We start from the raw sequence: 27123 nt of genomic DNA, 5'->3' as shown, positions 1-27123 counted from the left end.
GCGATGCTTCCTAAGGCCCACTTGACTTCACACTGGCTCTAGCTGAGTGATCACACTATCATGGTTATCTGGGTCATTAATATTTTTTTTGTATAGTTCTTCTGTGTCTTTTTGCCACCTCTTCTTAATATCCTCTGCTTCAGTTAGGTCCATACTGTTTCTGTCCTTTGTTGTGACCATCTTTGCATGAAGTGTTCCCTTGGTATCTCTAATTTTCTTGAAGAGATCTCTAGTCTTTCCCATTCTATTGTTTTCCTCTATTTCTTTGCATTGATCACTGAAGAAGGCTCTCATCTCTCCTTCCTTTTCTTTGGAACTCCGCATTCAGATGGGTATATCTTTCCTTTCCTCTTTTTCCTTTTCTTTTTGCCTTTCACTTCTCTTCTTTTTTTCCTTAGCTCTCTGTAAGGCCTCCTCAGACAGCCATTTGGCCGTTTTGCATTTCAGTTCAGTTCCTCAGTCGTGTCCGACTCTTTGCGACCCCATGAACCACAGCACACCAGGCCTCCCTGTCCACCACCAACTCCTGGAGCCTACCCAAACTCATGTCCATTGAGTCGGTGATGCCATCCAGCCATTTCATCCTCTGTCGTCCCCCTCTCCTCCTGCCCTCAATCTTTCCCAGCATCAGCGTCTTTTCCAATGAGTCAGCTCTTCGCATCAGGTGACCAAAGTATTGGGAGTTTCAGGTTCAACAGTATTCCTTCCAATGAACACCCAGGACTGATCTCCTTTAGGATGGACTGGCTGGATCTCCTTGCAGTCCAAGGGACTCTCCAACACCACAGTTCAAAAGCATCAATTCTTTGGCACTCAGCTTTCTTCACAGTCCAACTCTCACATCCATACATGACTACTGGAAAAATCATAGCCTTGACTAGACAGACCTTTGTTGACAAAGTAATGTCTCTGCTTTTTAATGTGCTGTCTAGGTTGGTCTAACTTTCCTTCCAAGGAGTAAGCGTCTTTTAATTTCATGGCTGCAATCACCATCTGCAGTGATTTTGGAGCCCCCAAAAATAAAGTCTGACACTGTTTCCCGATCTATTTGCATTTGCCATCACCTAAACCTGCACCTTCTCCAAAACTCATTTTAAGTTCCTCAGATTCCCAACTTCTGTGGATTAAATAAATTCACTTTGATACTCCAAACCCAGCTATTAGCTCACTTCATCAAAACAGAACCACTCTCCCTCATTATCAATCATCTTTACTGTCCTCACTTCCCTCCTTAACCAGTTTTGATTTCTTGGACATTCATTATAATCAATCCTTTGCAAATACTCTTGACAAACGATACTTTCCTTCCTTTAGTGTACTCATATGGCAAAGCCCCAATGCTAATTAAACTCATTCCCCCAATTAACTAAAAAACAAATAAAAAAAACTCCTTGCATCTACCCCTAGCACCTTTGTTGGGGGAGGGGCAAGGGACAACCACCATTAATAAGTCTCCTGTTCAAGTGAAAACCACAAATCCCAAGTGGAAACTTAACATTGCCCTAAGTATCTCTACTCATATTAAAGATTAATCCTTCCACTTATATTTGGAACATTGCACCCTGTTCTTCTCCAGGACTTTGCACCTTCAATTACTCCTCCTCTCTCTAGCATAATCAATTTTTCCCATTCATTAATATACAAACATACTCTGATAAGCTAATAGAAAATTGTTTTAAAGATCTCTGAAGTCATGGTCTTCTCCAGCTCCCTATCTTCTCTCCTTTCCTATCAAAGCAAAACTCCTTTAAAAAGCTGACCATCCATAGTTGCCAATTAGTTCATCTCATTCCTCTCACAATCCACTGCGATAAGACACGCACACCGTTCCAATGAAAATACTCCACTCAAGGTCACCAACAATCACACTGCAAACTCAATGGTCATTTCTCCTAGTCACCAGCATTACAAAGTTGATCACTCTCTTCTTGAAATTCCATCTTCTCTTAGCCTCAATGACATCACACTCTCCTTTGTAGGTTCTCATCAATTCAACATATGCCAGGGACCCAAGACAAAGTCCAGACTTTGTCCTAGACCCCTCCCTTTCTAATCAAATTCTCCTACTAGAGTTAAGTCATCCAGCCTAACTTTTAAACTATACCATCTCTATACCTATGATGCCCTGATCTCTCTCCAGCTCTAACCTCCAGATTCACATCATCAACTGCTTGTTACTTTCTAGCCTTGAAACCTAACAAGAATAATACAAAGTTCTCATCTTCCTCAACCTCCAGTGTGCCTTCCCCACTCCTATTTATTTAAATCACTACTACTGTTTCTTTTGTTATATCCAGCAAAACTCAACCTTTAAATACTAAACCTTTCCTCACATCTTCAGTGTCAATTCATTTTCCACAGCAGCCAAAATGATCTTTAAAAAGACACAAATTCTGTCTGTTGCTTTAAATCCTCAAATGGCTTTCAGAGTCACTTAAAATCCAAACTCCTTACTCTGGGCTTATAAAGTTGCATGTGATCTGGCTCCTGCTGCTGCTGCTAAGTCCTGTGTACATCTCCAAATTCATCTTACACCATTCTCCACCCTTACCCACAATACTCCAGTTTCAACCTTTTTGGCTGCTGAGACATTGCAAATTCATTCCCAACTTTAAAGACTTTAACAGTTTCCTCTGATTTGGACTGTTCTTCCCCTAGAGACACGCTTTTATCATTCAGATCTCAATTTAAGTTTACAATTCTAGGAGAGGCCTTTTCTGAACACCCTATCAAAACCAACTAATTAGTTTCATCAGTATTATTTTATCAATTTTATTTTCATCAGTATTATTATTATAGCTGTACAATATTACTATACTACTCTGCACTGCATTTATTACTTACTTGTCTGTCTTCCCTTGCCCCATTCATTGCTATATCCCCAACACATATCATGGTGCCTAGCATAGAGGGAGCCCTCAAGTATCTTTTAAAGAGCTCTTGGTACTAATAATACAAAGATGGATGAGACATGATGCCTACCTGTGAGAAGCTTGCAGTCTCATAGGGAAAACAGCTTCAAGTGATTTTAAAAATTACAGATTGGGTTAAAGTCCCATGGGAACTGTATTCAAAGCTTTCCCCAACACCAAATTAAAAATACGCATACATATGTACATATACAGATATAATGAAAGGAATATCAAAATTAAGATATATTTCTATATATATGAAATATTTCATAAACAAAAACTTTGCTTTAAAATAAAGAATTATCTCTTAGGAGTGAAATTACAGGTAATTTTTACTTGACTATGGTTCCCCATATTTATCAAAGTTTAATGTTTGTTACTTTTACATTCACAAGAATTTGACTATTTATTTAAAAGAGAAAAGCAATTATATTGTTTACATTCTTCACTATATAATGACTATTAGCTTTCTATGTGCATGTAAGAGTTGATCATCCTAATGTATGACTAAGTTAATTTTAATTTATCTTCCCAAGTATTAGTTTAAGGGTTATCTCCAAGGAACTCTTCCCCTGAGTTTAGGTTACCTCATCCTCACAGTTCTCCTTAAACTCAGCAAGCACACACAACTACCTGTTCAATGTTTTACTGTCTTACTGGACCATAATGTACTCCATAAGGGCATGGACCATGTCTATCTTATTAACAAACGTAAGTGACTTTTAATAAATATTTGTTGAATAAATGAAGAAGATGTAGAATTACTAAAGAGTTTAAACCATCAGACTTCCCCAGTGGTCCAATGGTTAAGATGCTCTGCTTCCACTGCAGGGGACACAGGTTTGATCCCTGGTCAGGGAAGTTCTGTGTGCCGTGAAGCGCGCCAAAAAAAGCTTAAACAGTAAGTACAGACGATGTCATAAATAATACTAAATAGATGCCCCCTGAGATCATCAAAGGAGAACTACCAAAAAAAAGCAGAAAAGATTCGCTTCCCTCCATCTTATTTTCAAGTTTTGGACTTAGACCTGATATCACCCCAACTCAGAACCTAACTACATTATCAAAAGAAACTCAACTTCAGTGGAGGCCATCTTTATCAGCATATTCAACTCTTCCTAGTACCAGAAGTAGGATGAAAGATTACTTTCATAGGGCTTGAGGATTAGCTTCTGGACCTTAAGAAATCCTTAAACTCATTCACGAATACAAATGCCTCTTGCTTATCAGGCAATGTGTTAAGCAATGGAGAATAGAAAAATCAGGAAGATAGGTCTCTGTCCTCAATGACTCAAACTCAGTTTCATTGGGCAGATGGAGACAAAGCACCTAAGAAAACACCTAAGGATATAATCAAAATATGACCAAGTCAAGAGATATTTTTTAAAAAGTCTGACATACCCACTTAAAATTTCATCCAAATATCCATATACCCTAAACTCTTGCACACATGCATCAGCAAGAAACTGGAAATAAACCAAATATCCAATGCATAAACTGTAGTATACTATACACAGACACATTTTAAAAATAAAGGAACTAAATCCAAAATCACTGCAGATAGTGACTGCAGCCATGAAATTAAAAGACGCTTACTCCTTGGAAGAAAAGTTATGACCAACCTAGATAGCATATTCAAAAGCAAAGACATTACTTTGCCATCAAAGGTCCGTCTAGTCAAGGCTATGGTTTTTCCAGTACTCATGTATGGATGTGAGAGTTGGACTGTGAAGAAAGCTGAGCGCCGAAAAATTGATGCTTTTGAACTGTGGTGTTGGAGAAGACTCTTGAGAGTCCCTTGGACTGCAAGGAGATCCAACCAGTCCATTCTGAAGATCAGCTCTAGGATTTCTTTGGAGGGAATGATGCTAAAGCTGAAGCTCCAGTACTTTGGCCACCTCATGCGAAGAGTTGACTCATTGGAAAAGACTCTGATGCTGGGAGGGATTGGGGGCAGGAGAAGAGGACGACAGAGGATGGGATGGCTGGATGGCATCACTGACTCGATGGATGTAAGTCTGAGTGAACTCCGGGAGTTGGTGATGGACAGGGAGGCCTGGCGTGCTGCGATTCATGGGGTCGCAAAGAGTCGGACACGACTGAGCGACTGAACTGATGAAATTTTTCTAAAGAATTTTAAAACACTAAAAAGTGACCTTACGCTCAAAAATACTATGTTTATCAGTAGTAAAAAAGTATGTATGGGAGGGATATACTCAACTTTAGCATAACGGTTACTTCCAAGAAGGAGAGTACAGAATAGAGAAAACGTTAGAAAGTGAGCTTCCTCTGTAGGTTTTATTTCTTGGGGAGTTGAGGAGGGGCTAAAGCTAGTATGAGAATTAAGATCTATTTAAATCTGGACCATGGATATAAAGGTTCATATATTATTTCTAAACTTCTAAGTCTAAAATGTAATTTTTAAAAGCATCTTTAGAAATAATGGATTGGAAGCAAGCAGCATATGATTATTCTTTCACCATAATAAGTTAAATGGAGTCAGGAGACCTGGTTTTAAACCTCTGCTTGGACTAAAAAGCCTGGCGCGCTGCAGTCCACGGGGTCAGAAAGAATTAGACAACTCTTAGTAACTGAACCACCACCACCACCACCACCAAGCTACTTGACAATGTGGAAAATTAATTTCTTCAGAGCTACAACTTTCTTACCTGTAATAGAAGCAACCCATCTCATAAGGCTGTCATAGATATAAAATACCCAATAGAAGGCACTCAACTATAGGTAGTTATAATTTTAAATTTGCAGTAAAAGAAAAGAACTAAATGGAGGGAAATGGCAAGGGTTTTGAACGCAATGAACTTGCCTCACCTTTTCAGAATTACATAGCAGAACGTACCATTGATGTCAGATGTATGCGACTACCACTTTCTAGCTTCCAAGACCCAATTTTAAAATAGGGATTTTACAAAGGAATTCAAAATTACACACCACAGGATTACAATCTGGATTCCATGGTCCAGTTAAAGGAGTCCAGAGTCATGTGAAGAAATCCAAAATAATCCCACTGTCTCCTTAAGAAAGACTAACCAACATTTTCAGAACTAAGTCCAAATATACTTTTGCATTCCCCTCGGCCACCGTCCCCATAGGTTATTTACACACAAAGAAACATTATCAGAAGTATCAGTACTAAAGTCCCTCATCACCTTCAGCCTTTCCTCGAGCCACATTCACATAGAGCTATCACTGAACCATTGAAGGAAATTTTTATGATCCAAGGACAACAATAAGCAGAATATGAAAGTATAATTAATTCAGACATCTTCACAACTATCTACTTACTGAATATTCCTAGCACTGCTCTAAGCACTGAAAAGACTCTCTTGATCTCCTATTTTGAGAGAAGAAAACTGAAATAGTGCTGTAGGTATTAAGCTGAAAAGCCAGGACTGAAATTCCAAAGCCCACACTCTTAATCACTAAGCTAAACTTACTACATTATGCTTGGGAAACGAAGTATCTCTGCCTCCTGGCAAACAAGTTCTCACACCAAGATAGAAAAGCAGAATATATTTAAAGATTAATGCAATTCTCAATATTGAATGACATGTCATCTACTGTTGTAATGATACAGTTATATTAGTATTCAACTTTTATAGTATTGTTTATGAAAAATATCATCTCATAAAGCAATCATATATAACAGCTGGAGTAAACTGGTATGCAAAAAACCTGGACAAGGGGGCTTCTCTGGTGGCACAGTGGTTAAGTATCTGCCTGCCAATGCAGGGTACACAGGTTCGATCTCTAGTCGGGGAAGATCCCACATGCTGCAGGGCAATGCACCCATGTGCCGCAACTACTGAAGCCTGTGTGCGTAGAGTCTGTGCTCCTCAACAAGACAAGCCACTGCAATGAGAAGCCTGAGCCCCACAAGGAAGAGTCGCCCCAAATCGCTACAACTAGAGAAAGCCCACATTGAGTAACGACGACTCACAACCAAAAAAACAAAAATCTTATTAAAAAAAAAAACACAGCCCAGGTGAAGTTCACCATTAACCAGATCTAGGTATCACTGAGCAACAATCAATCTATCTAGGCTTCAGTTTCCTGAACTTACAGGTGAGGTTTTTCACCAAGATCTAAGGCCTCTTTCAACTAAAACATTCAATGCATTTTAACGCATTCTCTAGACACTGTTAATGTATTTTCTGAACAAAGGCTTTGAAAGGCAGCTTTTGAAAAATCTTTAAAATTAATTCATATAGTATATGCTCTTATGTCTATCCTTTTACTCAAACATATCCAAAGCTAACCTGTGTTATTAAAAATCATGAAACTGACTGAAAAGGGGTGGGTGTGGGGATTCTGATGATGCTGGTAATATTAACATTGTTTGTTTTGGGTGTTGGTCACACTTTTATCATATGTGCTTTATACATTACCATTTATTATTTTGACCTGAAAAAGGTGGCTTTCCTCCAAAGATAACTTGTGTGTTCTAACTCCATAACTATGTTTGTGTATAATAGAGCTGTGCAACCTTTGTATGTTTCCAGCTTAATTTTGTCCACAACTCCTGCTCCCTAACTCCAATTCAGGAGTCTACAGAAGAGATCATTTACTTATGAATTATACAGCATTCCTGTAATTCTTTTAAGACTGTCTCCTGAAATTCAGTCTTAACTTTCCTTTGGAACTGAGCTCAACAACCTCTCTTCCTACATACACACACCCTCAAAATTCCCACAGCACTGATTCTCTCCATCATTTTTATCTGTCTCCAACCAAGTAAGTCTTTCAGGGTTGTTTGCAAATATCCTCAATAAATGCTGATAACATATTTACTGAGAAATAAGAAAACATATTCTTTACAAAGGGATGATCTGCAAAGGAATCCCAGATGATTGATAGATAGATCAAAGCCTTTAAAAAATTAAAAAAGAAATGCACTCCAAGAGCATTACTTGGACAGGCTTTTAATTTTTTTACTTCAGTCAATAACAAACCCAGAACCTCATAAGGTTAAGCTACACTGAACTAAAAACTTACATAGCTATAAAAAATCGCTTTTCTACTCGTAAAAAATTGTTCAAATTCTAGTTACATTAGTTTATACAGGAAATTTCACCTTTGTCTTTAAACTAGAAAGGAAAAAGTTTAAAAGAAAAAGATAATAATTAATTGATAAACCAGGGGCAAAGTCTTAAAAACAGAACACTCAAAGCTAGTAGTGAAAGTGAAAGTGAAGTCGCTCAGTCGTTTCCGACTCTCTTCGATCCCATGGACTGTGGTCTACCAGGCTTCTCTGTCCATGGGATTTTCCAGCCAAGAGTACTGGAGTGGGCAGTAGTCATGCTATATTAATTTTTTTGTACCGTTACTGTCCATTCATCTTTTAGATAAATTATACTACAAACTCTATATAGTTAACTGTCTTAAATGTTCTTCTAAAGAGTTCTGTCTACAGCAGTGCTTCTCAACATTTGACAAAGTATGGAGACATTTTTAGTTGACACAATGGCAGGGAAATGGTAGGGAGGTGGGAGGAAGATTGCCTGTGCTATTGGCATCTAGTGCTCTTAGTCAGCGATTGTGCTAAACATCCTACAATGCACAGGAGAACCACCCACAACAAAGAAGTCATTACCTGCCCCACGTCAACAGTGCCAAGGTTGAGAAACCATGGTCAACAGAAATTAAAAGACTTCCCTTTAAAGATTCGTAACTACTTCTATACAGAATAGTCAAATACATAAAATTTAAAATGAAAACAGGTACAAAAATCCATTTAAATATTTAAGGGAAATTTATACAATAGTAGTTTTCATGAAACCAATTTGTTAATGCCACATATTTAAATATTCCCTATGAGACTCCTAGAAAATGTTAGCAAAGTGCAGTTACAATATGAAAAAAACTACAGGTACCATACAGGACGAGAACAAACAAGCGTATGTGGACTGATTTACGGGCATTTTACTTCAGTGAACTTCAAAGTTTAAAATATTTTGCATACTGAAATGCAAGCAAACCTTTAATTAAAGGTAAAGCTTAACGTTTAAACAATTAAATTAGGCTGCATTTAAATCTTTTACTCAGTAATACAAACCAAGTTCAATTATTTTTAAATAATTAAAAGTATGCCTACATTTGACAAGTCAGGACAACATGGTATAATATAAACACAAGCAAACTTAGATCTAAATCCCAGAGGTGTATGTTTGCAGACAAATAATTTAACTTCTCTGAATCTCAATTTTCTCATCTAAGAAATAAAAAATCTAATTCAAGGACTTGTTCTTGAGAATTAGCAGTAACGTATATAAACAAATGGAGCTGCTAGTTCCTTTACAAATGGTGGTTGTTAATACCAGTAACAATTTATAATAAATAACAATATAACCTATGAGTACAGATTATAGCTTTACTCCGTCCTCATAAGCTACAATTCACTTATGTAATTCAACTAAAAATACACCTATTAAGTGTACTGTAAATCAATTTTCTATTCCTTGCAACTTTGAAATATTACTTCTACAGATTTAAATAAATTAATATCTCAGACAAGTGACAGATTTTCAAACACAGTCTCATGGAAAAAAGGCCTACATGGTTTATTTATTTTTAGTAAATAACATATTAGCATGACTCAAAATTCAAAAGGATTCTTTTGATCCCTGTTGCCCCAGACACCCAATTCTTCTACAGAGAAACAATGTTACCAATTTCTCGTTAATCCTTTCACCTATACAAATACACATACTTCCCTACTTCTGACACTAATAGGTGGCCTCTTCTCACTGATTCTATCCTGTACTTTCCACATTTAATTTATCTTGAGGCTGTATTTTAATTAACAACACACTCCAACAGTGGCCATTTACAACTTCTTACCGCCAGATGTAAGCTATCTTTACAAAGACACTTAAAAGGGGGAGGGGAAATCCTTAAAATCAATCAATATTCTTAGTAAACACAAAAATATGAAATAAACTTTGGTAAAATGAAGATTTACATAGATGACATAAGGAAATACTTATTATACCAGCCACTCAAATACTGCATTTACATACATATAAAGGAAACATGTGGACTGTACTTCAACGTACTGAAAATAATCAACATAATACACCTATAGAATTGGACTTAAGTATCAATGAAATGAAATATATTGGTGAAAATAAAGCTATTTATTGGTTATAAATTCCAATATTAAATTATCTGTAATTAGTTGAATTACATTTCCTAAATGTTCTTTCTGGAAGAAGTTTCATTCCAGATTTATAAAGACACTGTTCTTAAAAAAATAATTTTCCTGTTTGGATTTTGTTTTCTTCCTCTGAAACACTACGTCACTTACTTGAAACAAGGTTTCATCATTGCTTATATATAAAAGGCTGTATTATTTTAACAATATGCATTACTAGAGCAATACAAGATTTCTTTTAAACTTCAAGTAGTAAGAATATCATGGTGAAAAGTCACTTCACATAATGCAGAGACTATACGAATTACAAGAGCAGTGACTACTTCTAAGTAATAGAAAATAAAGCATTAAAGTCTTATACTACTAAGTTTCAGGCTTGTACAACCGTACTACAGAAGAAATGTTCTAGGCTACTGGCAATAATACTAGCTGCAAACTTTCATTAGGAAGATATATGTCAAGTATCCTGGAAAATCTTTTCTTACTAAAGAAAAATTTAGAATCACTGTCTCACTATATATCACAGTGCAGGTATTTATGATTCTTTTTTCTGCACTGTACCACAAAAACACAAAGTCATCCTTCCATTCAGAGTTTTGGCACTTGAACAAATACAGAGGTCAGAGTTCATACACATGCTCTGTAAAACCAATCATTACTTATATACTATTATATTCAATAAATCTGCTAGGATTTGGCATTTTTAAATAATTTTAAAGAATCTTCTCCACGTCTAACTGTAAAGACACAAAATCACTTCAGATTCAGTGGCACAAATAAAGTTCAAGTGCTTGCTATCAGACTTGTCAATAACTCATCACATACTTAGAATGCTGAATTTCACAAATGAGAAAAGCACAAATAGCAATAATATATTCGATAATGATATTTGACATCTTGAAAATAACCATTCAGTATTTTTAATCTTTGTTGAGTCCAAGCAGGAAAAACAAACCAGCATTCCTGTTGATTATGGGTGTGAAAAATGTACTATACTTTCATAATTTTGAGTCAAATTACCGAAACATTTAAAATATATTAACAAATGTGGCCAATATCAGCATACCTAAAATTTCTACAGGACTGAAGAGTAGTAGCTTGAGACAAAAATTTTTCATCATTTCAGATATATGTTGGAATAAACCTACTTAATAAAGAAACAATGTATTAATCTGAAATCTCATGTTTTTAAGTAGGACACTTTTTCAAAAGTAAGAACTATGGGGACATCATAATGAAGTTTCATGGCACAAATGGCACAACACAACAGTGTCACAGAGGCATTGTCTTAGGACAGACTCTCTCATCTATAACTTGTAAACAGTATTCTGAAATAAGCTACTCATACACTCCACTATTTTTTCCTAATCTTAGCTAAAAATATTTAAACATATTTAATATACCGAACGTGCCTTTACCTAGTCAAAAAGCTTCAGATGTCAATCGAAAAAGAGGCCTAGAATGTCGGAGTAAGTGGAAATGAGATAATAGTCTAATACGGAATTAATTTTCTATCTCAGGTGAAAATTCCCTTATCGCCCACTCAAATAAGCTAGTACCCCATTAGGTCTTCTCTTTTCTCCCAACACCCAACCGAGAGGGAGTTAACTCCGAACATCCTTCTCTCATCAATCACTCCTTCGGTAAGGAAAGGAGGGTGGCAGCCAGACCGGCTATAATCCAGAATACCCTGAAAAGTGTGGGCCTTTGAGCGACGCGGCTCTCCGGATCCAGTTACCACCTTTCCCCTTCCCCCAACCCACTTCCCGGGTTTTCTCAGGCTCGGCCTGCTACCTCCCCACCCTACAGCCACACTTCCAGCTGTTGCCACTGCCGTGGGGCGCTCTCTAGAGCTCACACCCGATGATAAGCGCCCTTTCTCCATCTGCCCCTTAAACCTTATTCCTCCCCAGACCCCCCGCCCGCGAGACCGTCCATCCCAGGGCCCGGGGAGGGGAGGGGAAGGCGGCGGAAGGAGGGGGAGACTGCTGCTTCCCCACAGGCAGAAGGGCGGCCGCAAAGAAGGCCAACCGGGGGTTACCAGGGATATCGGGATTGCCACCGGAAGGGCCCTCCCGCCCTGGGCTGATGTGGGGGACGTCCGGGAGTTCATTTCTGACCTCCTCGCTCTTCAGCACCTCCTTGAACTCCCGCTTGATTCGCTGCACCGCGATGTTGGCCATGTCTCCGCCCGCAGCTGATTCGTACCCGCCTCCTCCGCCACCGCTACGACCACCGCCACCGCCGCCACCACTTCCTCCACCGCCTCCTCCCCCGGCGATTCACACCCGAGCACACGAACGCTGCCACTGCCACCCCGGCCGCCGCACTATCTTCAGTGTGGAATCACCTCCGCGCCCGGCCACCAAAATGGCGCCGGGTCCGCGCATGCGCACGACGCTGACCCGGCCCGGCGGCGCAGCCGCTCCCGTTGTAGCCCCATACGCCTTAGCCGCGAACCTGCGCCGCGCTGTGCGCCGCGTCTCTGCCTGAGCTGCGGCCGCGTGGCTCCGCCCTGTCGGCGTCTGGAGCCAGGAGGGTGCGGCTTCCGCGCGGGCCAGGGCTTCCCGGGCCTCACGGGTCGTCTCCGGCGCCTCCGCCCCTGTACGAACGTAGGTGGTACGGTGGAGGCTTCCAGATCTTCGCCTCTAGCCGAAGGTTCGAGTCCAACCTGACGGGTTCACGCGGCCCCTCTAAGCTTGGAGCGCCGCCCTGACTCAGCCAGACCACGGGCTTAATGTATCCGGCTGTGTCTAGTGTCGGAAAACACTGTCCGGGAACTCGGTCTGGCCCATTTTCTGTTGGTTCTGAAAAGCCACTGCGGTTCGTTTTTGTCCTGCAGCCGTTACAGTTCTATTACTGCAGTCATCCCAGGATCTTTCCAGGTACAACAAATCATTAAATTAAGTATGGTCATTGTTGTATCTCAGTTGTAATTGAGACCGGGTCTCAGTGGAGATGCCTGAGATGGGTTTAGAAGCCAGATGTTGATCTTTGGCCTACTTAGATAATTAATAACAAGCTGTGGAACTAAAACCATAGCTTTAAAACTTGAATGTACATCAGGATCCCTGGAGAGCTTAAGAAAAAACAAAAGAGTGTAAGGTGGGCCTAATTTGCATTTTTAGCAAGTTCCCAGGTGCTGCTGCTCGTGCTGCTGGTTCAGAGACCACAGTATGAAAACCACTGAACTAAAATATGTTCAGTAACTGAATATATAGGGAAAACTGGAGAAACCTATCCCTCTTGGGGAGGAAGGGCAGCTTTACTTCTTTAAGCCTAGAGTCTACAACAGTGGCTAGTGCTAGTAGGCACTCAATGAATATTGAATAAATAAATGAGTAAAGAGTAAATGTTTTAAGTGGGAAGTAAATTTGAAAGGCAATTTGAAAGTGGTTTTTAGGGCTTCCAGTAATATGGTTTTGATACTAAGGGATGCTTTGAGTAGAAAACATTTTGTAATAAATAATATTTATTTAGAAGTTTATATTTCATGCATTTCTTTCACCTAACTAATCAGTAAAGCATCCTGTTAGGAAAATATCACAAATTCACCGTCTTAGCAAAAATTACCAAAATTGTGGCAGTAAAAAAAAATAAGCCCCTTGGGTATGAGTCATTCAGTGGAGGAACATGGCAAGAAAAGAATTTCTTGAACTGCCGCAGGAACCAAGAGGGGATTTTAAATTCCAGCCCTCTTCCATACCTTGGTTTCTCTCTTCAACCTTGGTTTCCTCTTCTGCAAGATAAGGAAGCTGGATGAGATGATCTCCTCCAAGTTTTAAGAGTTTAGAATTCTAAAGCATCTGGAAACATTCCCCTAAACGGAAGAACTATAAAAACCCTTCCAGCAGAGCCCCCTAGTGGTCCTAAGGCGAACCAACTATACATGTGGGTCATGGCACAATAAAATACGGTATAATGTATAAGTGTTGCAATGCTATGTGTATGTACCAGTACATTAAAAATAATTACTTCAATGTGTGAAAAAACTTTTTGAATACTTTACCTTTATCACTTTAATTCAGTCCCCAATATTAATCTTGGCGCTTCAAAGAAATTTAAAACACTCAAATCACAGGGGAACTAATTAGAAGGGTATGCTAATTTCTTTGGGGAAGAGAAGTTTGGTCATTTTTAAATGCACATAATCACTGGCCCTGAAATTCCACTTTCACTCCATTTTTACAGTCCTTCCTATTAACAGAATATGAGGCAACTGCCAGTTAACTGACATGAGGCAATCCTCAAAATACGTTTTAGGGAGAAAAAGAACACTATGCTGAAAGTGATGTGGTATCCTGGATTGGACCCTGGAACCAAAAGGACATAACTAGTGAGATCTGAAAAAATTTTGTAATTTAGTTAATAGTGTAACTGTTAATAGTGTAACTGTTAATTTTGACATGGTACTATGATTATGTAAGATGCTAACATTAATAGAAGTTAGTATAGGGTATACAAGATTCTCTGAAACATTTCTGTAAATCCACAATTATTCCGAAAGAAAAAGTTTACTTTAAAAATCATTATTAGGACTTTCCTGGTGGTCCAGTGGCTAAGGCTGCATGCTCCCAATACAGGGGGCCCAGGTTCGATCCCTGGTTGGGGAACTAGATCACACATGCCTCAACTAAGAGTTCATATGCCACAACTGAACATCTTGCATGCTGCAACTAAGACCCAGTGCAGCCAAATAAATAAATAATTGCTGTTTTTAAAAAATTACGATTCTGTCCAGATTGTGTATAATATACCACCGTTTATGTGAGGGAAGAAAGGAATATGTTTGTGTATATGCTCGTGAATCCATAAAGTATCACTGGAAAAATACATCAGAAACTGACAGCAGTGGTAATCTCTGAGATAGCAGTTTAAGTTCCTTGGGGAAGGCAAAGTGGGAGACTTTTCATCATGTATCCTATTGTATGTTTTACCTATTCATATCTAAATTTTTAAAAATGAATTTCCAGAAAGCATGTTATAATCTCTTCACTGATATAAGTTAGTGCTGATTACTTCATTAAATAATTAATTAATTAAATAATTATTGAATGCCTACTGTGTGCCAAGCATGATCTAATCCCTGGAGGCATACCAGTGAACAAGATCAAAAAAATCCTCAAATGGTAGGATTTACATTCTAGCAAGGGTAAGGAAATACTCATCTCAGAGTATAGTCTGCAGTCACCTGGGAAGAGGGATCCCTGAGATGTCTGCAATGCCTAAACTATTATCAAAATAAACCTAGGACATTATTTTCCTTTTTACCGTGTTGATGTAAAAGCAGTGTTTGTGTGTTAGTCGCGTCCAACTCTTTGCAACCCCCAAAGGATCTTCCCAACTCAGGAATCGAGCCCTGGTCTGCTGCATTGCAGGCAGACTCTTCACCGTTTGAGCTACAGGGAAGTCTTTTTTAAAAAATGGTATAATGGTGCTGTAAAAGCAGTAGTGAGCAAAAAAATTACTGTGCTAGTATGTTACTAAACTCATCCACTCACTATTTAAAACTGTCTTTCACTTTAGAATGTCTTCACTGAAGCAGTCGGGATTATTAATTATATTAAACCTCAGCTTTCAAGTAAAGTCTCAATGTTTTGTATGATACATGGAAAGTGAGTTTCCCTGGTGGCTAAGATAGTGAAAAATCTGCCTGCAATGCAAGAGACCTGGGTTTGATCCTTGGATTGGGAAGATCCCCTGGAGAAGGGAAAGGGCGACCCACTCCAGTATTCTTGCCTGGAGAATTCCATGGACAGAGGAGTCTGGTGGGCAACAGTCCATGGGGTGGCAAGGAGTCGGATACGACTGAGCGACTCTCACACACACACAGGAAAAGGATACATAAAGGACTTCTGTATACCAAAGCTCATGGTAAAGCACTTGTACAAAATGGTTGAGCTGCAAGCTGAACTTAATCATTTTTTTCATGGAACACCATTTTCCCTTAATGATTGAGACAAACAACTTTTCTTAAGAGTTGGCTATTTGGCAGATGATTTATCAAAAATGAACAATGTAAGCTATCACATCAAGGAAAAATAACTGACAGAATTTGTTAAACATGATAAATTCAAGCTTTCAACTGAAAAAGTTTTACAAAACATGTCTGCCACTGTGACTTGATAGCTTACCAATATGCTTAAAGACCTTTCTGATTAAATTGGGTGATATTGACAAATGTGATTACTAGAAATTATACAGTGGAGTATGTCAACATTTGGAAGATCTGCATAAATTAGTGAGGTAATAATTGGTCCAAATACCAATGCATAGTATTACAAAATCATCATGGGGAAAACATCCATTCAGGGATCAAGACAGACTGATGGATTTTAATGTAACAGTACAAAAAGTTCATAACATTTCAGCTAACCTTTGAGAAATTACCACTTGTCTAGATTTAGTGTGGTGTTAATAATATCCACAGTTATCTGAAAAGGTTATTAAAATATTCCTTCCCTTTCCAATCTGCATAAGGCTAGATTTTCTTTATGTACTTCAATCAGAGCAACATGTGCAACATATTGAATGCAAAGGCATATATTAAAATTCAGCTGTGTTCCATTAAGCCAGCATTAAAGAGATTTTGTTTTAGAAAATAGTTATTTTTCACTGGTTATACTATTTATATAAGCATATAATGGATTTTATTATAGTTATTTATTAGTAAATATTTCAGTAATTTCTTAGTTTTAATTTCTAACACAATGCCCTTTAACTGATGTAAACAAATGTTTTTTGGAATCCTCAGTATATTCTTTAAGAGTATAATGAAGTACATTTGACCATACTGTACTATTTCCCAGGTGTCACAGTTGGTAAAGAATCCACCTGCCAATGTAGGAGACTCAAGAGACACTGGTTTGATCCCTGGGTCAGGAAGATCCCCTGAAGTAGGAAATGGCAAGCCACTCCAGTGTTCTCGCCTGGAAAATTCTGTGGTCAGAGAAGCCTGGTGGGCTACAGTCCATGGGGTCACAAAGAGTTGGACACAGCTGAGCATACACCACCGCTTGGTCCCTGGTGCCTGTGACTGTTTAAATGTACTGCTGAAGCATGAGATTTAGATCTAGAAAGTTCTCCACTTTCAGAATATATAGTGTATATAAACATTATTTATTTAATAATTACTTATTTATTGAAGTGTGTGAAATTGGTTTTAGATGTATGGAGGAAAGTTCATCTGCCAGCTCTCTGCTGTCTCTAACAGAACACTGTGTTTTGATATGTTGATTCGCATAAAAAGAATTGTGGCAAGGCATAATCGTGCTTTGCTGACCATTGATAATACTCCCCTACATTGGAAACAAGTAAGTCTTCCTTTTTGTAGCTCCTCCTAGTTACTATGACTGCGCTACAGATTCAAATATCCTGTTCTATATGTAGAGGAACTTTTTTTTCCTACAGCCCTCTCCTGACCTTGTGTTTTGCTAGTTTTTTTGAGACTTTTTTCCTTTGTCCCTCACCACTGCCTATTCTATCCAAGCCCCTCACTTAACTCTCCTTTTGAAACACCCAGTCATAATTCTAAGGTCAGTTTGCATTTTTTTCCCCCTCTTTCACTGAGTCCTACCCTTCCCATCCTGTTAGCTCCTCTCCCCTACCACCCCAGCTGGGATGACGAACTCTAGCAGCAAGAGTGGAAACCAGCATTCAGATCCACAGTTGAACTGTTGAACTTAGCTCCAGGCCAGTGGGCACCACAGTATTGATTGTAATGCACACTGTATTATTTCAAATATAGAGAAGAGATCAGAACCCCCACCACTGTGGCTTTCAGCATATCTGTAGCATGGCAGGGAAAGCTGTTTCAATAGCACAGAATAATGTTCCCTTGCCATAAATTACCTTTTCTTCCTGTCAGACACAGAGGCTGTTTAGGTGGGAGCTTTTTAGGAAAGGACCTCATAATTCCACTCCGTCCAAGGAATATGCAACTACAGCTGGGACATGGTTATAGGACCTTCATACTTCATAGTCAAGATACCAACCACCTTTCCGGTAGACTGCCCTCTGCTGATCATCCCAATTATTTTTGCTGAGTTCCTGAATTCCTTTCTGTCCTCTAAACCAGAGTGCTCTCTTTTAGACCCTAGAATCACTGGGTCTCCAGTGAAAGATCCCAGTCCTCCAGAGGCCACTCTTCAAATTCCTCTTCTTTTAGTTGTCTCAAAGACCATGAACTAGTCAACATGGGACTTCCTGCTAACTAAAATCCACAACTAACTTCTACCTACCTAGTCCCTTGATTGTCAATTACCTATCATTCATTCAGAATACAGATTCTGACAGATCATATAAGCCTCATTAAATTGGCCAGATATTCTTTGTTTGCTCCTCCAAATCTGCTCTCCACTTTTCTCTACTCTGTGCCTCTGGATGCTGGAAGTATGGGCTGCCAAGGAGTTCACTACATGTACAAAGCTTTCTTACTTTCTGGATTCCAGTTGAACACAGCCAGTGGAATGCTCTGGCAGGAGATGAGGCCAAGGGTTAACAATGCTACCTTTCCCTCCCAAAGGCCACAATTTCAATAGCTCTTTCTTTCAGCTGCGGGCTTCCCTGGTGGCTCAGACGGTAAAGCGTCTGCCTGCAGTGCAGGAGACTCGGGTTCGATCCCTGGGTTGGGAAAATCCCCTGGAGAAGGAAATGGCAACCCACTCCAGTACTCTTGTCTGGAAAATTACATGGGCTGAGGAACCTGGTAGGCTACAGTCCATGGGATCACAAAGAGTCGGACATGACTGAGCAACTTCAGTTTCAGTTTCCTTCAGCTGCAGCTACAGCTACTGCTATAGTTCTTTCAAGATTCCAGGAATTACGGGCTCCTATCCTTTCAAGCCTGGAGACACCAAAAGCTCCCTGCTTTTGTTAGCCTTTGCTAGCTTCCTTTAACATTTTGTAAACAGTCTCTTGAACAAATTCTTCTCATTAACCACTGACTTCCTGCCGGGACCCTGTCTGATAGACCAAGGTACAACCATAATTCCCTACTCTCCTGAATGTGGTTGCTCTTTAGAAAAATTACTAATCAATCTCTCCTGCTCTACAGTCTCTAAATCAGGATTATTTTGAGGAACTCAAAGTTACAGTTCTCCCCACTAAGGTGAAACTCTGAAGGGTCAGCTGAGGCATTGCCTTATGAACAATAGATCAGTATCTTTCCCTTAATTGGTGCTCCCTGGAGTGGAGATTCACACCCTCTTTCCCCTCTCTACAGCTGAGCATTCAGCTGTACTATCCTAAGAAATGACTCCTTTCCAGGGTTAACAATTCAGCCTCTATCCAGAGGCTTGGGGAAGCATATGCAAAAGAATTCCCTCATAGGTCCTGAAGTTAGCAAGGCCCACGACTTAGACACACTAAAGAAACATAAGGAAAATCATAATTTAAAGTAGCAGAAGACATGTTTATTATATAAACATCTCAGCAAAAGCACTGTGCTCAGTAAAAACTGTATTTTACTCTTTTTAAAATGATTTTGATGTATTAGCCAGTAGTATGAATTTTTATCCTCTTTGGCCCAGCCGCTTCATTCATTCTGGGGCTATTGGTAATTCTCTGCTCTTCCCCAGTAACGTATCGGACACTTTCAGAGATGGGGGACTCATCTTTTGGTGTCATATCTTTTTGGCCTTTTATACAATTCATGAGGGTCTCATGGCAAGTATACTGAGGTGGTTTGCTTTCCCTCCTCCAGTGGATCACGCTTTGTCAGAGCTCTGCCGTGACCCATCAGTATTGGGTGGCCCTGCACCGCATGGCTCACAGCTTCATTGAGTTACGCAAACCCCTTCACTACAAGAAGGCAGTGATCCATGAAGGGGTTTTGCAGTCAGTATGTCAGCAAATCTGGAAGGCCTAGTAGTGGCCACAGGACTGGAAAAGGTCAATCCTCATCCCAATCCCCAAGAAGGGTAGTACTAAACAATGTGCTAACCATCGGAAAATTACACTCATCTCCCGTGCTAGTAAGGCCATGCTTAAAATCTTGCATGCTAGGCTTCAGCATTATTCGAACCAAAAACTTTCAGATATCCAAACTGGGATTGGAAAAGGAAGAGGAGCTAGAGATCAAATTGCCACATTCGCTGGATTATAGAGAAAACAAGGGAGTTTCAGAAAAACGTCTATCTCTGTTTTCATCAACTACACTAAAGCCTTTGTGTGGATCATGACAAACTGTGAAAGCTCTTAGAGAGATAAGAATACCAGTCCATCTTTACTGTCTTCTGAGAAACCTATATATGGGTCAAGAAGCTACAGTTAGAACCCTGTATGGAACAACTGATTGGTTCAAGATCAAGAAAGGAGTATGGCAGGGCTGTCTGCTGTCACCCTGTTTATATAACCTATATCTGAGCACATTGTGAGAAATGCCGGGCTGGATGAGTTACAAGCTGGAATCAAGACAGCAGATGATACCACTCTAATGGCAGAAAGTGAAGAGAAACTAAAAAGCCTCTTGATGAAAGTGAAAGGGGAGAGTGAAGAAGCTAGCTTAAAACTCAACATTCAAAAAACAAAGATCACTTCATGGCAAATAGATGGAGAAACAATGGAAACAGTGAGAGACTTTATTTTCTTGGGCTCCAAAATCACTGCAGATGGTGACTGCAGCCATGAAATTAAAAGACGTTTGCTCCGTGGAAGAAAAGCTATGACCAACCTAGACGGTATATTAAAAAACAGAGACATTACTTTGCTGACAAAGGTCCACCTAGTTAAAGCTATGGTTTTTTCTGTAGTCGTGTATGGATGTAAGAGAGCTGGACCATAAAGAAAACTGAGCACAGAAGAACTGATGCTTTTGAACAGTGGTGTTGGAGAAGACTCTTGGAGAGTCCTTTGGACTGCAGGGAGATCAAACCAGTCCATCCTAAAGGAAATCAGTCCTGAATATTCATTGGAAGGACTGATGCTGAAGCTGAAACCCCAATACTTTGGCCACCTGATGCGAAGAACTGACTCATTGGAAAAACCCTGATGCTAGGAAAGATTGAAGGCCGCAGGAGAAGGGAACAACAGAAGATGAAATGGTTAGATGGCGTCACTGACTCTATGGACATGAGTTTGAGCAAGCTCCGGAAGTTGGTGATGGACAGGGAAGCATGGCGTGCTGCAGTCCATGGGGTCACAAAGAGTTAGACAAGACTGAGTGAATATAAACTGAACTGACTACACCGATTAGAGTTTCAGATATGTCTAGATTAGTGTGTAGACGAAGCACATTCGCTGCTGAATGGAATTATTTTTAAAAAACATAAAGGTTTGTTCGATATTTTAATATGTAGTTGGCTGCTCTAGTTGCAGCATGTTGGATCTTCCATCTTTATTGAGGCATGTGAACTCCTAGTTGCAACATGTAGGATCTGGTTCCCTGACCAAGGATCCAACCTGAGCCAGGAGCACCGAATCTTAGCCACTGGACCACCACAGGAGTCCACACAATGCCTTATTCTTGACACTGGATAATTGGATTTTTAGATTTCTGCCATTATATAAAACTAAGTACCAAGGGTTTCTATAAAGGCTCTCATTAGACTTCTTTGCAACACTTCATTACAACTTTTTTTTTTGTTTTGAAATTTTGGTAAAAAAAATTAAAATTTTGGTAAAAAAAAATTTACTATTACTCATTTTTAAGTGTACTTTTCAGCGGCATTAAATACACTCACGTTGTTGTTGTGTAACTATCACCACCATCCATCTCTGAAACTTTTCCATCATCCCAAGTTGAAACTCATGTCCATTAAAAAATAACTCTCCATTCCTCCCTCTTTTCAGCCTCCAGGAACAGTATTATACTTTTTGTATCTATGAATTTGACTATTCTAGTTACCTCATGTAAGTAGCATCAGACAGTATTTGTCCTTTTGTGTCTGTCTCATTTCACTTAACAATATTTTCAAAGTTCATCTACATTGTAGCATGTTACCAGACTTTCCTTTCTTTTCAAAAGAGAGTAATTTAAGATTCCGTTGCACATATATGCCACATTTAGTTTATTTGTTCATCATCAAAGGACAACTGGATTTTTTTTTTCATCTTTTAGCTACTATGAATAATGCTGCTATGAACATGGGTCTACAAATTCTCTTTGAGACTCTGCTTCAGTTCTTTTGAATATATACCCAGAAGTGAAATTGGTGGATCATTTGGTAATTCTGTTTAATTTTTTGAGGAACCATCATACCATTATCCACAGTGGTTGCACCATCTTAGACTTCCACCAGCCGTGCAGCAGGGTTCCAGCTTCTCTACATCTTTGTCAACACTTTATTACTTTGTTTTGTTTCTATTAAACAATAGCTATCCTAATGGGTGTGAGGTGATATCTCATTGTGGTTTTGATATGCATTTCCCTAGTGATTAATGATGTCAAGCATCTTTTCACATGCTTATTGGCATTTGTATATCTTATTTAGAGAAGTAAGTATCTAGTCATGTCCTTTGCTCATTTTGGAATCAAGTTGTTTGTTTTGTGTTGAGTTGTTGGAGATTTAAAATATATATATTCTCAATATTAATCCCTTATTCAGATAGATGATTTGCAAATATTTTCTCCTATTTTGTGCATTAACTTTTCTCTAACTTGATAGTGTCCTTTGATGCAAAAAAAGTATTACATTTTGATGAAGTCCAATTATTTTGTCACCCAGGCTTTTGGATTCGTATCTAAAAAATCATTGTCAAACCCATTGTCATAAGATTTTCCTCTATATTTTCTTCCAAGGCTTTTACAGTTTTTGATGTTTTATAGTTTTAGTTGTTTAGCTGTCTTTGATCCACTTTTAGTTAATTTTGCATTTGATATAAGAGTCCTACTACATTCTTTTGCATGTGGATATCTAGTTTTCCCAGCATTATTTGTTGAAGAGACTATCCTTTCTCTCTTGAAGGGTCTTAGCCTTGTCAGATACAAATACACTTGACAGTACATTTGAGGAATCATCTCAAGCTTTTAACCACAGAATGTTAGTCTTATCTTTATTTCCAGGCAGAATTTTAAATTTGAATAAGTGCCACTATAATTATCAACCTTGTGGATGTTCAAGTAACTATAATGCAAGAGATCAAGTTAGATGAAAGGGATACATGGAGAAAAAAGATATGGCCTCTGGTTATGAAACTACCTATTTATTGGGGGAGATAGAATATCTCATTTAAAAATGACTACAAATACAGGATAGCGCATGCTAATTTTAAAATAAATAGCACAGAAATTACATGTCTTGAGAGTTCAGAGCTTGTGGTTTTAGAAATGGATTTTAAGCATTAAAATACCAGTATGTGCACAAATATGCACAGCAGTGTTATTCATATTGGGCTTTCCAAGTGGCGCAGTGGTGAAGAACCTTCCTGCCAATGCAGGAGATGCAAGAGACGCAGGTTGGATCAATCCCTGGGGTTGAGAAGATCCCCTCGAGTAGGAAATGGAAACCCAGTCCAGTATTCTTGCCTGGAAAATTCCATGGACAGAGGAGCCTGGTGGGCTTCAGTCCGTGGGGTCACAAAGAGTCAGACAGAACTGAGCAACTAAGCACATTATCTATATCAGCAAAAAAATGGAAGTTATGCAAATGTCCATCAGCTGATGAATGGATAAACCATATGTGATCATATTGAATAATGAAATATTATTCAGCAGTTAAAAGAAAGTGGTGACTGCCACATGGATGAACCTTAAAAACATTATGCTAAGTGGAAGAAACCAGTCATAAAGGACCACATATTGTGTTACTCCATTTTTATAAACTGCCAAGAATAAGGAAATCCATACAAAACGGGAAGTAAATTACTGGTTGCCTAGGTCTGGATGGAAGGGGAGGAAGAGAGGAGGGAGGAATGGAAAGTGACTGCTAATGGGCATAGAATTTGTTTTGGGGCTGATGAGAGTATTTTGAAACTGATTATGATGGTAATTATGCAACTCTGTAAATGGTTGAATTGTATGGTATGCAAGTTATATTCCAATAAACATGTTATTTTAAAAATAGCCTCACCAATCCCATCCGTCCAGGTAAAAATGTGAATTTTATATGTGAACTACATCTCAACAAAGCAGTTATTACAAATGGAAGAAAAGAGGACTTGCCTGGCAGTTCAATGGTTAAGACTCTGGTCTTCCAATACAGGGGACACAGGTTCAATCCCTGGTTGGCGAACTAAGATCCTACACAGCAAGGCAAAAAAAAAAGAAAACATACCAAAGATTCGAATCAGTAATCCAGAAAGAACTATAGTCTGGGCCAGATGACCTGTTTCTCTTAGGTTTATAAAATCCTATCTGAAGCAATGGAAGAGTATGAATTTTTAATATCTGAGACAGTGGGCAATTATTGAATGTTTTTGTTTAAGGTAATGATACACTTATATGTTTTAGGAACATTGATACTGATGCCTCTCATTAGGCTGGACTGGAATGGAGAGGGACTGGAAGGATAAAACTTGCTTAGGTAGCTGTTAAATTATTCTAGAATAGTAGTTTCCAAATGCTGACCAACAGTGTCAACATCACCTAGGAATTTGTTAGAAAGGCAAATTCTTGGTTCCCACCTCAGAGCTAGAATCAGAAACTACCTTAGGGTCCAACAGTCTGTTTTAATACATCCTCTTGGAGATTCTGATACAGGAAAATATTTGAGAATATTTCTGCTCTAGGAGAAAAGTAATGGGTATCTGAGAGACAGTGGTAATGATGTGCATGGAGAAACACTTATAATATATAAGTAATGTATTTCCAGTCAACTATTTGAAAATAAAGGCAAGAAGTAGGAAGCACAGAAGATTCACAGATTTTCTTTGGTATCATTAACAGATATAGGGAGAAGAGGTGGAGGTGCTAGTATAGGAAGAAGACAGTGAGTTCAATCATTTACATTCTGAGCTGATTTATGAAGTGGACACTGTTAATTGCCTGTCCAAATTCGATTCCCTCACCTGCCCCATTTCCTTCTTAGCTAAGTCCCTTTTTGTTCAAGTGTTCATCCTCCATGTGGCCATGTACTTCAGGGAGTCTGGGCACCTCCCTAAGACCCAAAAGGTGACTGTTGATTGATAGTAGTTACAGTTGCATGTTCTATAAGTCTAATTCTGGTCAGTGAGCAATGAGGGGAGATCTGCTGGAGTTCTGAGATGGGAGAAGGAGATTTCTTTAAAGGGACATAAATCCGAGTCATTCCTCTTTTCCTACCTCTAGGTTAGCTGACCCACACAGTCAAAGGTTTTGGCATAGTCAGTGAAGCAGAAATAGATGTTTTTCTGGAACTGTCTTGCTTTTTCGATGATCTAGCAGATGTTGGCAGTTTGATCTCTGGTTCCTCTGCCTTTTCTAAAACCAGCTTGAACATCTGGGAGTTCATGGTTCATGTATTGCTAATGCCTGGCTTGGAGAATTTGGAGCTTTACTTTACTAGCGTCTGAGATGAGTGCGGTACTTTGAGCATTCTTTGGTATTGCCTTTCTTTGGGATTGGAATGAAAACTGACCTTTTCCAGTCCTGTGGCCACTGCTGAGTTTTCCAAATTTGCTGTCATATTGAGTGGAGCACTTTCACAGCATCTTCTTTCAGGATTTGAAATAGCTCAACTGGAATTCCATGACCTCCACTAGCTTTGTTCATAGTGATGCTTCCTAAGGCCCACTTGACTTCACATTCCAGGATGTCTGGCTCTAGGTGAGTGATCACACCATCTTGATTTTCTGGGTTGTGAAGATCTTTTTTGTACAATTCTGTGCATTCTTGCCACCTCTTCTTAATATCTTCTGCTTCTGTTAGGGTTAGGGTTCAGGTGTGGAAAATTCTGAAAGAGATGGGAATACCAGACCACCTGACCTGCCTCTTGAAAAACCTATATGCAGGTTCAGGAAGCAACAGTTAGAACTGGACATGGAACAACAGACTACTGGTTCCAAATAGGAAAAGGAGTACATGAAGGCTGTATATTGTCACCCTGCTTATTTAACTTATATGCAGAGTACATCATGAGAAACGCTGGGCTGGAAGAAGCACAAGCTGGAATCAAGATTGCCGGGAGAAATACCAATAACCTCAGATATGTAGATGTCACCACCCTTTTGGAAGAAAGAGAAGAAGAGCTAAGGAGCCTCTTGATGAAAATGAAAAAGGAGAGTGAAAAGTTGGCTTAAAGCTCAACATTCAGAAAACTAAGATCATGGCATCCGGTCCTATCACTTCATGGCAAATAGATGGAGAAACAGTGGAAACAGTGGCTAACTTTATTTTTGGGGGCTCCAAAATCACTGCAGATGGTGACTACAGCCATGAAATTAAAAGACACTTACTCCTTGGAAGAAAATTTATGACCAGCTAGACAGCATATTAAAAAGCAGAGACATTACTTTGTCAACAAAGGTCCATCTAGTCAAGCCTGTGGTTTTTCCAGTAGTCTTGTGTGGATGTGAGAGTTGGACTATAAAGAAAGCTACTGCTGCTAAGTTGCTTCAGTCGTGTCCAACTCTGTGCGACCCCATAGATGGCAGCCCGCCAGGCTCCTCTGTCTCTGGGGTTCTCCAGGCAAGAATACTGGAGTGAGTTGCCATTTCCTTCTCCAATGCATGCATGCATGCTAAGTCACTTCAGTCATGTCTGACTCTGTGCGACCCTGTTGATAGCAGCCCTCCAGGCTCCTCTGTCCACAGGATTCTCCATGCTAGAATACTGGAGTGGGTTGCCATTTCCTTCTTCCTAAAGAAAGCTGAGTACCAAAGAATTGATGCTTTTGAACTGTGGTGTTGGAGAAGACTCTTGAGAGTCCCTTAGGCTGCAAGGAGATCCAACCAGTCCATCCTTAAAGGACATCAGTCCTGGGTGTTCATTGGAAGGACTGATGTTGAAGCTGAAACTCCAATACTTTGGCCACCTGATGCGAAGAGCTGACTCATTTGAAAAGACCTTGATGCTGGGAAAGATTGAGGGGGCAAGGAGGAGAAGGGGACGACAGAGGATGAGATAGTTGGATGGCATCACCAACTCAATGGACATGGGTTTGGGTAGACTCTGGCAGTTGGTGA

The 27123-nt window shown here is 39.4% G+C and overlaps 1 protein-coding gene across 4 annotated transcripts in view; it reads right to left on the bottom strand.

Moving 5' to 3' along the window:
• The window catches only part of UBE2K (ubiquitin conjugating enzyme E2 K), a 69581-nt gene extending 57265 nt beyond the window's left edge, over positions 1–12316 (bottom strand). For 3 of the 4 annotated variants that reach the window (XM_068974825.1, XM_068974826.1, XM_068974828.1), the window contains exon 1: positions 12204–12316. In XM_068974825.1, the coding sequence (XP_068830926.1) occupies positions 12204–12266 (63 nt within the window). In that variant the 5' untranslated portion in view covers positions 12267–12316. The remainder of the gene's footprint in view (positions 1–12203) is intronic. The other variant, XM_068974827.1, reaches the window with a different exon arrangement.
• Positions 12317–27123: the final 14807 nt, after the last annotated feature.

This window comes from Capricornis sumatraensis, chromosome 7, assembly GCF_032405125.1.
Source record: "Capricornis sumatraensis isolate serow.1 chromosome 7, serow.2, whole genome shotgun sequence".
Classification (NCBI taxonomy): Eukaryota; Metazoa; Chordata; class Mammalia; order Artiodactyla; family Bovidae; genus Capricornis; species Capricornis sumatraensis.
This window is presented reverse-complemented; position numbering and strand designations above follow the sequence as displayed.